Here is a 15,123-nt window from a genome sequence, read left to right as displayed (position 1 = left end):
AATTTTATTTTACATGTGCACAACATCGTTGTATACTCACAGGTCTGGGTCCCATTCTTTTCCAAGGGGCACTGATCCCAGGGCAGTGGGTGCTGGAAGGACTTGGAGAAATAAAATAAGCTCCAACCAATAATAACATTGTAGTAAAGAGCTACAAAGAAGCACACCTAAAATAAACAAAAGATATATTTCACATTGCTTTTCTTGGATTAAATATATGATGCCATACTACAGGCTTCATAGATAGTTAGATACATAGATACTTTATTGATTCCAAAGGAAATTACACTGTCACAGTAGCATTACAAGTGCACAGATATAAATATGAGAAGTAGAAGGAATATAAAATAACTTACCTCAGTCTAACAGGAGAGGGAGGACGTCATCACTTTCTCAACTAAAGGTTGACTCACTATAGAGCCTAATGACTGCGGCTAAGAATGACCTCATATAACAGGCAGTTGTCTTAGTCTATTACTAAAGGTGCTCCTCTGTTCAGCCAAGGTGGATGAGAAATAATAAAATTTTTAACCTGCAAATTATGTTATGAACTTGGTAGGGTTAACCATGCCAATCAAGTCAAAGGGTAGAAGCCAGATTAAGTGTGGTCCATCGATCCTCCAAGTTGTCAGGGCTAACAACTCTGAATGGTAAAACAACATTGTGGCAGAAACCGCAGTGAAGGATCCTTCTACATCTGAGTGTGACGGTATTCCTGAGTCTCCACCTGGGACTTGCATGACTGACAGTCGTGAAAACTGAGAGGAAGCTACTGACACGATGAAGGAAGTCCTGAACACCACCAGAGATGGAGGACCTTCATTGCTGCCCTAAATGCCAGCAGCATAACGGGCAGTAGAGAGAGAGTAGTTTGCAAACGTGTAATGTATTCACATCATATTTCCTTTGCTGAGGACTTAGCGCTTGTTAATTTGAAGTTCAGAAGTTAAGCTTATGACTAAATATTCTATAGTTTGCCAGTATCCTACAGCATTTTTTTTCTCTGTGAAGTTTGTCTTTAAGACTTCACCATAAATCATTGGGAGATTACCCACTACAGTATGTTGGTGCAAAAGCATTAAATAAAACTACATTGTTTAATTAATGATTAGTTATTAAAGAAGAAAATCTACTTTAAATGGGAGTGATCTTTTATTACAATCATAATAAAAAATGTTGTGTTTTTAGTAAAACTGCATCGATTTAAAATGCAACAATCTAATCAAGTACAGAATTCATGTTCTCTACAACTCATGTTCTCAATATTATTTCTGACTTATTTATCTACTAAACAATGTAATCCATTTTTTGTACTTGTACATTTTTGACTTGTGCACGTATATTGTGCTCGTGTAGTTTTTTCTATTGATTCTATTGTGTTTCTTTGTATTTACCGTGAATGCTCAAACAAAAATGAATCTCCGGATAGTATCTAGTGACATATACTGTATGTACTTTGATAATAAACTTACTATGAATTTTTGAAGATTTGAAAGTAATTGACCACGTGAAAGTCAAAAAGAAATGTGCCAACATGGAAGGCATTGTGCACATTATACATGAGGAGCAATTAACAGATATAAGTACCAATACTACTTCAAAAGCAAGCTGTTTTCTTGCATTACTATGTACTGTATTTGGGGGCACATTTATCATACTTCCTGTTCTGAGCAAATTTCTGCTTCATTCTTAAAAATGATTTCTGAACTTTAACAATCTTTCTGAACTTCAAAAATCACCAAGGGTAATTTCTGATTGATTTCAGGAGATGCAAATTTCAGGAGAATTAATCTCCAATTATTAATTTTATAGTCTTGTTTGAAGGGGTGTCAATTCTTTACGTCACAAATTCTAACAAGTAAAAAGAAGGCAAAAAAGAAGCTGGGTCCATGAAATAACAGTCAAAGTTACAAATTTTGCCTCTTGTGTAGTTGTACCCAATGATCTGCTGACTCCATTACCTTCTCTGATGTGGCTTTTGTGACATCAGAGGCCATTGGCATGTTTCATTTAGTACCCAGTATTTAGATTCATCCTGCCCACACCACTGGCCTGGGGCTCCCTGATACATCTAATTACTTGATATTCTCTCCCCACCAAATTCCCCAGCTGATTAACTGGAAAATCTGACTGGCATGGAGGCTGGGAATTTGTTTAACACAGGTTAAGAAAGCAGCATCGATTAACTTCTCCAGCATATTCAGGAAATACACATTCTGAGCTTGTCATCCCAAAAAATACAATTGGTGCTCCTCCATCCACTGGGTCTCCAAAGGTGGGAACTGGAGTATGAACAAGATGGCTCCAGGACCTCACACAAAATGTTGGAGGAACTCAGCAGGTCAGGCAGCATCTATGGAAAGGAATAAACCGTCGACGTTTGGGGCTGAGACCCTTTGTCAGCACTCACGAAGTCCTCTCCAGCATTTTGTGTGCGTTGCCTTGGATTTCCTGTATCTGCAGATGTTCTCCTGTTTGTGGCTACAAGACCTGCTAGAAGTGGAGTGTGTCCTAGATATGAGTGGAATGGGAGGTTTATGGTGATATTATTTCAGTGCAAAGCATAAGCTTAGGATATTTACTGGAATTACATTATCAGACACAGAATCTGCAGGCCCACCCACCTGTGGTGGTCTAAGAGACCCATTTTGGACTCATCTGCCACTGAAGTGATGTGGAAGAAAACTACCCATGAGTAGAATGGATTGTCTAAGAAGAATATGTGCTATAAAATATCAATTAGGTGCCAACAAAACAACCTGTAGTAACTTGCCCCTGCTTTTCACCATGTTCCCACATGTGACTTGGAACTCAGCCTGAAATTCTTTAAAGCACTGTCCATATAGAAATGCTGTACATGCCCTTGTCAATCTGCTCCTCGTTGGATTAGAAGCAGGGAGAGGGCACCACTGCAGGTCATTAGGTGGGACATACTGGAGCATCAATTCTCAGTGCTGATTTCAACTAGGGAATGTGGCTACACCAGCGGCTGAGAGACGCAGGGCTGTCAGATCAGTTCCCTGGGCTTCACATGCTCCGTGCCAATGGGGCCATTAGCAAGATTGCAAGTTTCAGCTTGAAGCTACAAATTGGCAGGTCTGGGAACCAGTATGTACGTCAGATGGAAAGAATAAAGTCTTGAAAAACTATGGTTTTAAAATAAACATGTGGAAGCAAGACAATGTGAGAATTATTGTTAACTTCCTACATTTCTCATATACGTTTGGTAGACTACAAATAGCCAGCCAGTGATGGTTCATTCAGTGGAGTGACAGAGGTGCCTTAAATTGCCATTAACAGCTTGCCCATAGAATAAATCACAGACTATGCCAAATTTGGATTAGTTTCTGATCCTGTTGTGTAACAATCCTGGTAAACTGAACAGACCATGAGACATAGGAGCAGAATTAGGCCAATTGGCCCATTGAGTCTGCTGCACCATTCTATGGCCGATCTATTATTCCCCTCAACCCCATTCTCCTGTGTTCTCCCTTAACTAAAAGTGTGGGAAGTAAAGGACTCCTCCCAGTCCTAGAGGATTAAAGAGTGAAATTAAATAGTGTCTTGAGGTTCTGGGAAGAATTGAAGAGGAAGTGTAATTGTATTTGTTTACTTGTTCTTCATCATTATTATGTGCCATGCCAAGAAGAATTCTTGGCAATTTTTTCCACAGTAGTGGTTTGCCATTGCCTTCTTCTGGGCAGTGTCTTGGTGACCCCAGCCATTATCAATACTCTTCAGAGACTGTCTGCCTGGCGTCAGTGGTCACATAACCAGGACTTGTGATATGCACCCACTGCTCGTACGACCATCCACCACCTGCTCCCGTGTCTTCATGTGACCCTGGTCGGAGGTGGGGGAGCTAAGCAGGTGCTACACCTTGTCCAGGGTGACCTAGTGGAGGGAAGGAGTGCCTTTCTCCTCCTTTGGTCGAGACGTATCACCACACTGCTTACTTGTTATCGCCTGTTACTAGCTGCTATTAAATACCCTCTGTCCTGTTTATAACTATATGGTTGAAACTATGATTGAAATGTGTGGTGCAGTGCTTGGTCCCAGTAAGCTTTGTTTCACAGAACAATCTTTTTGATTTGTATATTGTGTCAAGGTTTTTCCCGTATTCAAATAGTAAACTAGCAAAACAACGCAGGGCATATTTCATAATAATTTGTATGGAATTATGGTACTTTACCAAATTGCCTACATATATTGTTAATGGGGGTCAATGTTGGTAGAAATATTGCTGAAGAAGCCTTAGACTTAAACCGTAAACCATGGTTTTACTTTTGGGCAGTTTCATCAGTGTACTCATATTTTTATTGTATTTTACATTTCATTTCTGGAAGAGCAAGACTCAAAAATGTTGCTTCCTGAGACAGTATTATTTCCGGCTGCTACTTCTTTACAGCAATTTGCTTTTACCATTTGAATAATTTATGTCGGAAGGCCAAAGATTGCAAACCAGCATTTCCAGTGACCTGACCCTAAATAACCATAAGAAATTGCTTCTACCACTTTGTACAATGATCTGATTGCCAGACTAGAGCTTGCAAAGCTAATAAATGCACAAAGTGGCTTCAATTACTGTTTAGAATGATCCGTAATTGTGAGCAACTATGAACATTATTGTTTCATCTAACAAGCTCAGAGGAGAGAAGCCATGAAAGAATGAAGCTGTGTTTTGACTTACACGTACTGCTGAATACTTCAATAATATGCTAGAATGGTTTAAAATATCGTGGTGTTAATCGCTCCTTTCATTTGCGAATGCTCACGATTGGATCGTGAAGAAAGAACTTCTGTCTATTTACATAAATGGGGGGGGGTTAGAAAGATTTCCCCAGGCATTGTTAACACACGCTTCAAGAATTTGCATAGAAAAGAAACAGCAGTTTTTGAAAGATTCAACATACAACACAGCTGGAAAATCCTATTCCACCCAGTCTTGGGCTGATGTAGTTCCACACACCGATACTGCCTCGCCTGATTCTCTGGCCCACCGCAAGTTCCAGGAAAAAGAGAGGGATGCCAATAACAAGGAGCAAAATCAAATATGGCACGAGGTAGGCACCTGCGGAAAGACAATGTAGATTTGAAAACCTACTGTTGGCATCATTATTGCAGGTCAGATTTAGCGGACATTTTTATCCAACTTCCAAAGAATGACAGATTTATTCATGAAATGTATCGATGCCAATTCATTAAATTTCAGATATTCTGTTCAAATTGACTGAGATTTATTCAGTTAGGACTAAATACTTTACTCCACATTTTCCTCATTAAAAATAATTGAATTTAATGCACTGCTATTTAATGTGACATGAATCCCCTTAATTATGTGCGTAACAATTCGTGAATGTGCAAATAAGTCTCAGGGTGCAATGCAGAGAAATCAAATCACAATGAATGGTATGCCTGTCTATTGGATGTGAGGTCCATGATGAACTTATTAGCATTAGGAATTAACGTAAAACACAAAAATCAGACAATACATGAATTGATTCTATTAAATTATCCAATAATAATTATGAACATGAAAAGCTGATAGTGATTCTCCAAATTATTAAGAAACCAGCCAATTATAAGGAAAAAAAATAATTCTAAATGTAAAACAAAGCGATGCTGGTAATTGTAAAGTTTTGAAACTTATTTTTCAGCCCAGAGCACCAGCAGTCAGGGTTGCTCACCATGGCATCTGACTGGCAACTGAAAGTCAATTTTGGCAAGAAACTATAAGTACCCTGACTTCCTCATCCCTGAGGCCTGACATGGTCATTCTGTCAGAAACCGTGGTAATGGTAGAACAGGCAGTTCCTTGGGAAGACTGGAGTGAGGGGGCTTTTGAGTGTAAGAAAGTCAAATACCAGGAGCTGATAGAGCAGTGTGAGAGACAGAGGTGGAGGGCATGATGGGAGCCTATCGATGTGGGGTATAGAGGTTTTGTGACTGCTCGCTCTGCAGAACCCACTCTCTCCTTGGCCTTATGGGGGCTACAAAGAAAAAGAGCCATCAGGACTGTCACAGAGACTGCTGAGCGAGCCTCCAGATGGTCACGGATCAAGAGGTGTGACCCATGGGCCGGTGCTGCTGGGACACAATCCAGAGACTGATCAGTCCTGACTGGGTTGCCTGGGTGATAATGTCTGATATTGAAAGACCCAAAATATCTGATGACTCAAGGTTAAGTCACTGATGATGTGTCCCAGCACATCCTAGGATGTATCTCAGCATCTTAAATCTAACCTTGCCTCCTTTAAGAATTTTATTAACATTACGGTTGATTAGCTATAACAGATCGTGGTCATGACCACAGTGTGTCCTTACCTCCACCATTTTTCTGACATAAGTATGGAAACCTCCATACGTTGCCTAAACCAACAGAGAATCCAACTTGTGCCAGAATGTACTGAAGTTTATTACTCCAGGCAGGCCTTTCATCATCAGTATCAAATCCTTCTTCAATGTCCACATCTTTGTCAGCAGGCGAATCATCTACATATAACGCACTCTTTTTAAACTGGTTATCATTCATATCCTCATTCGAAAGAAGATCTTTGACAGACTCTGTGACATCTTCATCCAGTTCCCTCTTTGCAACTTTGCTATTTTTAGGCATTGGAAAAACCGGGCTGCAAATTCTGTAACGCTCTACAAATGTCCAGCAAAACTTCCAGCCACGAGTAACTCAATGTCAGGCAGGTAAGGGAGGAGCCCAACCAACAAATTACTGGAGGTCTCTGGTGAATCTGCAGTGAGTCTGATGAAATATTCTATGCTTCAAATCTGTTGGGAAAGAGCATTTAATTTTGCTCGTCAGAACAGCAAAATTTGAGGCTGTAGTTGCACTAATATTTTCAAGGTGTATCATTTTATATATAATTAATTCCTATTATTATTATTGTTGTTATTAGTATTCATGAAATTAGCTGCAAAGTAAAAACAGTGAACATTTCTTCCCCACCACTTCTTTTCAGATATTCAAGATGGTAAACTGAAGTTGAGCTAAGGGGCAAAGGCAGAGGAAAATAACTTATGGCAATGGACCAAAAGCATTCATGAAACATGACTATAAAGGCAGCTTATAATTTGGCAAAAATCATGAACCCCAGAAGGACTACTGAAAGCTCCATTCCAAATGGCAGACTGGAGAAAAGCAGGCAAAAAATGGAAAATTCACATTCCGTCCCATTACTCATTTTGAGTTATCTAAGTTTATTGATATAAGAGGATAATCTCCACAAAATAAATATATCACCAATTAGTGACCAGCTGCATTTATCATAGAATCAGAATCAGGTTTAATATGTCCTGATATGTGTTGTTTTTGCATAGCAGTACATTGCAATACATAATAAAAACTGTATTACAGTAAGTATATATTTAATTTAACTTTTTAAAAATATATAAGTAGTGCAAAAAAGCAGTAAGATAGTGTTGGTGGGTTCAATGTCCATTCAGAAATCTGACGGCAGAGGGGAAGAAGCTGTCCCTGAACAGATATTCCTGATAGATGTAAACATCTAGAATGACATGGGTCACAGAAATTCGCATTCAATTTAGTGTGCAAGTGATCAAATTCTGATTATAAGGAACATTCGAAAAGTTTAATATTGATAAAATGAGGGTGAGTATTGGTTGCCTATTTTATGGAGAAGAGGTTTCTGTTCTTCTCATAAATATCAACTGTATTTACCTGAAAAAAAAGTCTGATCAAGGCAACCTCAGGAAAACAAATAAAACAGATATTTTGGAACAATCTAAATAAAGGACATTGTTTTGCTTGCACAATAAGATAGCACAGCTGTGGTGTGGGGGTAAAATTATGATCATTTCTCAATAATTTCTGCTTAGGAACTGTATGGAAAGATAAGCATCAGAATTAGTTGTTGCAGTCAAAAAACTTACAGGCGTAGAAAACTGCAGGCGTAGAAAATTCTGGGCAAATTACCTCAAAGTTACAAAACAAAATAGAACTTGCTAACTCAGTGAACTACAATATTTATAAATAAATTCCTTTTACAAGTTATGTACAAGACTTGTTTCACTTAGCATCTGAAGGATGGGATAATTCCACTATGTCAAAGACTTTTTCAAAGGGACGAAGTAACAAGGTTCCTAATAAATGGATGGATAAACTTAGGTTGCTTTCTTCAGAGTCGCAAGAGAGTGAGGGGAGGTTTATAAAATTTTGAGATTCACAGATAGAGTAGACTGCCAGTATACTTTTATCCAGAGTTGAAATGTCCAATCCGAGAGGGGAAGCCTTTAAGATAAGGGGGGGGGGGGGGAGTTCAAAGCAGATGTGTAGGGCAAATTATTTTTTTACACACAGAGGCTGCTGGGTGCCAGGAATGTTCTGACTGGTGGTGATGGAGCTCAGTACGATAGAGGTCTTCAAGAATAATGTGCACAAATAGAAAACGGACATTGTGTTGGCAGAATGGATAAGGTTACTTGTGCATTTGATTACTCATTTTATTCATTCAGTACAGTATAATGGGCTGAAGGGCCTGTTCCTGTGCTGTACTACTCTATATTATACATTCTATGATCTATTGTTAAGTTACTAACATCAATTTTTGCAACATTAGCAAGATATGGTCTAAGCAATCTCTGTGGTATTGAAGATACACTTTCCCCAAGGAAATACAAATAGTCATATTCATACTTTATTGATCCTGAAGGAAATTGGTTTTGGTTACAGTTGCACCTTAAATAATTAAATACTGATAAAAAAAATAAATAATTAAATAGTAATATGTAAATTATGCCAGGAAATAAGTCCAGGACCAGACTATTGGCTCAGGGCTCATTTTATTTTCAAAATAAATGTAAATTTTCCAACATGGTGATCTTTTATTGAAGCATAAAAAGAATTAATTTTGCTAACGACAAAATTTTCCATTTTATTGGCAGCGTTCATAATTTTGTCTTGGGCTTCTGAAAAAATGTAAAAGGGTTTCCCATTTGAGCTGTACCTACCCATATTGTCCAAAGTATGATCTCTGTATATTTGCCCTGTTAGCTTGCTGGGGTTGATTAGAAGTGTTTTTTTTACTAAGTTCAGCAAAATTAGTTAAAACTTTCACAACATACAGAGATGGAAGGATTTGCATTCAGTCAAATGACCTCTCCTTATCTGTTATGAACTTAGTTTAACTGAAACATAACTTGCCTGTTCAAAATTATAGATAACAACCTGAGTTCATATAAATTTCACGGTGATATCTTCACTTGAACTCATGCTTGATATTGACATTTATTTTCAGCCAGGGCTAATGTTAGTCAATATTAAGACTTTGTAAAAAGCCTAAATGTAGACCAACTTGACATGGTTAGAGAGTGAAATAGATGCCCCTTTGAGAAGTACTAGAATAATGAATATGTGGCACGGGAGTAGTAGTGAGATCACTTGAACTGAGTATGGTGTTCTCCTCAGCGGTTATTCCCTTAATCCATATGTGGCAGAGTTTGTGGAATTGAGACAGGGAACTCCACTGGCTAATAAAATGGTGTTTTGTGATCAATGTACCCAACCTTAGAGTGCCACGGTAGCATAGCAGTTAGGATGACTCTATTAGAGCTGAGGGCGTCAGAGTTCAGAGTTCCGTCGCAGTGTCTTATGTAAACAGTTTGTATGTTCGCCCTGTAGAACTTACGGGTTTCCACTAGATGCCCCCAGTCTCCTCCCATGCTCCAAAGGTGTAGCGGTTGGTAGGTTAATTCGTCATTGTAAACCGTCGCGTGATTAAACTAGGGTTAAAATCAGGGGTTGCCTCCGATCCCGCACAAAGGGCCCAAAGAGCCTATTCTGCACTTATCTCGAAATAAATAAATTCTAACGGTGTCCCTTTGTTCCTGTGTTTTACTTGGTGGGAAATTACTCCTCTCCTCTTTAGGACAGGATGTTTGTAGCAGAAAATTATTTAAGAGTGCTTTAGGAAAGAGATAATGGGAAGACACTGAGACCTCACAGAAGCAAATACAACCAAAGTTACTTATTTTAATCAAGAATTACCATCAATCCATTTCAACCACACTACCAAACATGTAAAATATGCATTTACATGATGTTTATCACTCTTTCCTTTCAGGTTTAGAACACTTGAAACAGTAAAAATTATTTTCTGCCTCTGTTATTAAACGTGTGCGATTATTAGCTGTTGGTTGCACTCAAGTCTCCATATTCAGGTCTGCTGATATTACTGTAGCTCAATGTAAAGAGGTATTGTAAATGGTATAGTATATATTTAGAGCCATCAACGAAAGGCAAATATCTCTCCCACAGGCTCAGAATGAAATTATTGGAGATGATCAAGATGATTTGATAGAGATTCAACCTTTGGAGGAGTTTTACTAAGGTTAATAGCTTAATAGCTCCACTTAAAGGAGAAATATATGCAATATACATACTGAAATTCCTTTTCTTTGCAGACATCCATGAAAACAGAAGAGTGCCCCAAAGAATGAGTGACAGTTAAAATACTGGAACCCCAAAGACCCCTGCTTCCCCCTCCCACACACAAGCAGCCCAAAGCAATGACTCTCCCCCACCCACTTCCACAAAAAAGCATCAGCCCCCTCCACCCACCAAGCAAGCAACAGCAAAGCCCCCAGTAAAGACCATGATCCGCAGTACGACAAAAACTAATTGTTCACCCGACATTTTGAGACGCCAATAAAGGGAAAAAGGGGTGTCCCCTTTCACAGCAAGAGGGGAGACATAAACAAAACTCACAAAATACATAAAAACCATTTCTGTTGGATGGGGAGTCAATTAACAGAAGACTTTAGACTGAAAAAATTGGAAGATTTTTTTTACTCTTGCAGCAGTATTCCTGAGCATGCAATGTTCTAACAGAATTTAGACTGATATTCCTTTGTTATCTAGAGACACAAAAGACTATCCATGTTGGAATCTGGACTCATAAATGAGCTGTTGGAGGAACTCAGCTGCTTTATGCTACTTCGTAAGAGCCTTGAGAAATGCAAATGCATGTTTTAAAAAGTCTGTGAAGATCAGGTATTGTTGTTCTACTAACCCAGGGGTTCCCAACCTGGGGTCCATGGACTCCTCGGTTAATGGTAAGGTTCCATGGCATAAAAAAGATTGGGAACCCCTGTACTAACTCTCACATTAAAACATTTATGATTCTAACTATTTTGACATAATTTTATGGCATGCAGTAGAGAAGACTGAAGTAGAACAGGTCTTCCAATAAGGGGTAATTTTAGCCTGAAACAACCGAAGGCGGGTGACCTCTGCAAACCCATTCAATTTCTTTGGATATCCCCTGTTGGATGCACACCCCATTCCAAATGGTGTACTTGTAAATATGATCCAGATACAGAGACACTCCTGGATTCACATACTTAGATAAAGGCAGGCCATGAGATGAGGCTGTTAGAATAAAAATATTATGGATCTTTGACTTTCTAAGTAGTCATGGAATGTATCATAATGATAAACCATTGGTAAGGCCTCAGTAGAAATACTGTGCAGAGTCCAAGCCTTCACACCATGGGAATGATATCAAAGCTTTAACAAGGATATAGGGGAACTCTCTCATTGTGGTAAGAGAGCCCTCTGCAGAGAAATAAAGCAGAGATTACATGGAATGTTAGGGGAAAGTGTCTGGGATACTGCTTCTATCAAGAATAGAAATAGTTCCTGTTGACTGAAGGGTTGGTTATCAAATAACTCAGATTTAAGATAATTGGTAAAGTATTCAGCAAGAACTTATGAGGACTTTTTAATGCAACAAATTGCTATGATCTCACATGATCTTCCCAAAAAGTAAGTCTCATATACTGAAACAGAGAACAATGGACTAGTTGCTTCTGTGAGACAGAGGTCTGACTGACATTATTCTGCACTGTGAATTGTATGAAAGTGACCTATTTCTTTGCTACAGACTCTATATAAACTGTATGTCAATCCAGTTGGAACTTCTTCTGAGAAACAACACCCTCATTGCTCCAAGCAAACTAAAAGACTTAAATATTCAAAAATATTGAATTTATTTCATAACAGTTCCCCTGATTCCAGTATCAAAAATTGCACCAGCATTGGATCTATACAAGTGACTTTAATTTTTAGATAAATCTTATTTCCTAAATGATGTGGGCTTCTGTTGACTCCTTAATGGGACAAATATCAGATCCGCACCATACGCAGAATTATTTGTATAATTTACAACACGCATCATTGACGAATCACAGTATTTACTTACAGATCATAACATAATAACATAAATTTCTATATTGGTAATATTTTAAATGTTTAGTCACTAAAGATTCGGCAGGCAACTAATGTATTCAATAGATTTAGTTATCATGACGGCGCCGGTTATTAGGGCAAACTGGGCAGATTGCAGAGTTTGGGAATTTCGAATAGAAAAAAAGGTTAATAACGACCATTCGACCTTCAAACTTGTTTCACCAATTAGCCAAATGGTTTAATTTCTATATTCCCGCAGGGATAAATTGGGATTCTGCCTCACGAGTCTGATTGCTGCTGAGTCACCGGACCGGAGGAGTATTTGAGAACCGAATCAGACCTTGCAAATATTCTATTGTTTAGCTGCGGCTTGAAGCAGACAGACAACGGAATGATAAATTTACCCGTCGCTTACTCGGCCAAGGGTCAAAGTCCATACGTCAGGAAAGTTAAGCCATTGTTTTCAGATGCAATGTCTTCTCTTGCATCTGCTGCAGTTCCGGAGAGCGACGAAACGGACCCACACCGGCGCCTGCCTCCACCAGATCAATAGTTCTGACGGTGCAAACCCTCATGAAGAGGGACAGCCTGTTACCGCAGTGCGCGGAAAGATCCTTTCCACCGGTATCAGGCTGCCCCGTGGAACAGGAACGAAATGTGCGGCAAAACGCCGTGACACGCCGCAAAGATTCGCGTGGCACGTGCCTGACACACTCAAGCATAAATCATTTTTTTTAAAATTGAATTATGCGAGGGGTGCGTATTGCTCTCCGCAGTCCGGTCCACCTCTAATTGCGAGGCTGCCTGTGTGCACACGGATCTCCTCCACTCGCACCGAAATCTGTCTGAGACCTTCAGCCTCGACAGGGGATTGTCGGACCTTTAAATCCCGCACAGACAGATAATCGCGGCTGGTGGACCGCGTCACGGACTCGCGGCGACTGTCCGCGAGAAACCAAAGGGACATGAACAGGGTGATATTCCCCACAGAGTCAGAAGAAATCGCCGGCCACATTGGACAAGTGTAGTCCGGGCAGTCTGAGGGGAGCAAGGGGTGGGTGGGGGGTCGCGCTAATCGTGGGAGGGACTGGAATAACCTTGGGAGGTAACTTGTCAAATCCAGCCCGTGCAGAACAGATACATCGCAGAATATATGAACAGATAACGTGATTACACGATCGAGCAAATAATTCGCTCTCTCTCTTTCTGATCCTGTGTTTATACCCGCCCACATATGCATGTGTGTTTCTTTGTATGTTAATGTGATTTACCGTTTGTCAATGTAGATCTATTTTGTGTATTTTTATATGTCCATTTTGTTCATATATATATATATATATCTGATGCTGTTATGTTTGGCTGTGAATTTAATTCTGTGCGTTTATTTACATGGTTGGAATACGACACCAGGGTGTGTTGCAGCATGCATATTGGTGTATTTGCGTCTGCAGGTGTATTTGTGTACGCGTTGATATATTTTTGCATTTGTGGGCGCATGGCGTTTGTCCCTGTACGTCGATATTTTCGTGTATGTGTACATATTCATGTGTGTGTGTGTGTGTGTGTGTGTGTATATAACAGCATTTGTGAATATTTGTTGTGCATTTGAGTACTAAACAGAGCCGTCACTATAAATTTGCATACAACTCCAAACATACACAATCATCTCCAAGGTACCTAATCTCCCGACTGCTCGCCCGTTTTAGCAAACCATCGAGTGCACACGCGATTCCGCTGGCCTGTGTTTCTCCCACCACCCACCGCGAGAAAAAACATCGTTTATTCCCCTGTACCCAATAAATCGAAATTCTGCAACGCATTGAAAGGAATGTCATAAAAACCTAACGGGCTCTTCGTGCGATGACAAATGAATATTTTCTTCAAAAATTCAAATACACAAACTCGATTACATTTACTTCACTCTCATTAAATCAGGATGCAACCTACTTATTAACCATTTCAAATTATAACCATGATCCTTCCAAAGCAGAACGCGATTTTTAGTCGAAGGCTTCAAAATAGACGTCTTATCATACCTTTTCAAAAATAAAATTGTTTAATAGATGACGAGCGTGTCTGGTCGCTGCTGAATGATCTGATTCACGGTGCTCCGGAGCTGAAGAAAGAGCGTTCAACTGATGAGAGGGTCGACTGTTTCTAACATTGAACCACACCTTCACTGAACTCCAACCCCCCCAGAGTGACGACAGTCATCAACATTCACCATTCATTTAAAGGGGAATGCCTTGAAATTGACTACAAGTCAAATGAAACAACCTATGGTTGTTTCAAATGGTTTTCAGTAGAGATTCCCTCAGTTGCATCGAATTACTCCTGCATCTGGATTAAACCATTCTGTTGACTGGTTACCTCCGATTTGGCTACATGCTTAAAGTTGGATTGTAGCAGCTTCCACCTTAATCCAGCAACGTTAAATAAAATATAAGGTCGGAATCATTTCCTCGAAAATCAAAATTCAGCTATTTTGCTAATCTCAACAAAAATTTATTCTAAATTTGCAAACTTTAAATTGACGGCTGCTAACACACTGAGAAATGTTATGAGAGATTAGGAACAGTGGAAATTCTCCAATGGAAACTCACTAAAGTCAATATTTAAGGAGAAAAGTTGACAGGAAATCTAAATGAATCAGGGTCCATCGAGACCTTTAAGCCTGCCCAAGAGGACCCATTCAGCAAGATCTATAGGTACAGCTGCACTTTGGAACAAATGCCCTGCAGCACCAAAGCAAGCCCTTCGGCCCATCTAGTCCATGGCAAACTGTCTAGTGCCAGTGACTTGCACCGGGAACACAGACCTCCATGCCCTTACCTTCGCAGACACGAGGAAATCTGCAGATGCTGGAAATTCAAGCAACACACACAAAAATGCTGGTGAACACA

The 15,123-nt window shown here is 39.6% G+C and overlaps 1 protein-coding gene across 1 annotated transcript in view; it reads right to left on the bottom strand.

The window, feature by feature from the left end:
- Positions 1-14,316, bottom strand: part of slc6a15 (solute carrier family 6 member 15) — a 48,799-nt gene extending 34,483 nt beyond the window's left edge. The window contains exons 1-4 of the mRNA XM_072269328.1: positions 14,257-14,316; positions 6,325-6,783; positions 4,914-5,071; positions 41-167 (exon numbers count right to left, since the gene is read on the bottom strand). Coding sequence (XP_072125429.1) covers positions 41-167; positions 4,914-5,071; positions 6,325-6,616 — 577 coding nt within the window. The 5' untranslated portion in view covers positions 6,617-6,783; positions 14,257-14,316. The remainder of the gene's footprint in view (positions 1-40; positions 168-4,913; positions 5,072-6,324; positions 6,784-14,256) is intronic.
- Between the last annotated feature and the right edge of the window lie 807 nt (positions 14,317-15,123).

The sequence above is a fragment of the Mobula birostris genome, chromosome 9, assembly GCF_030028105.1.
Source record: "Mobula birostris isolate sMobBir1 chromosome 9, sMobBir1.hap1, whole genome shotgun sequence".
Lineage (NCBI taxonomy): Eukaryota > Metazoa > Chordata > Chondrichthyes > Myliobatiformes > Myliobatidae > Mobula > Mobula birostris.
Note: the sequence above shows the minus strand (reverse complement) of the source record. Positions and strands in the feature narration are given on the sequence as shown.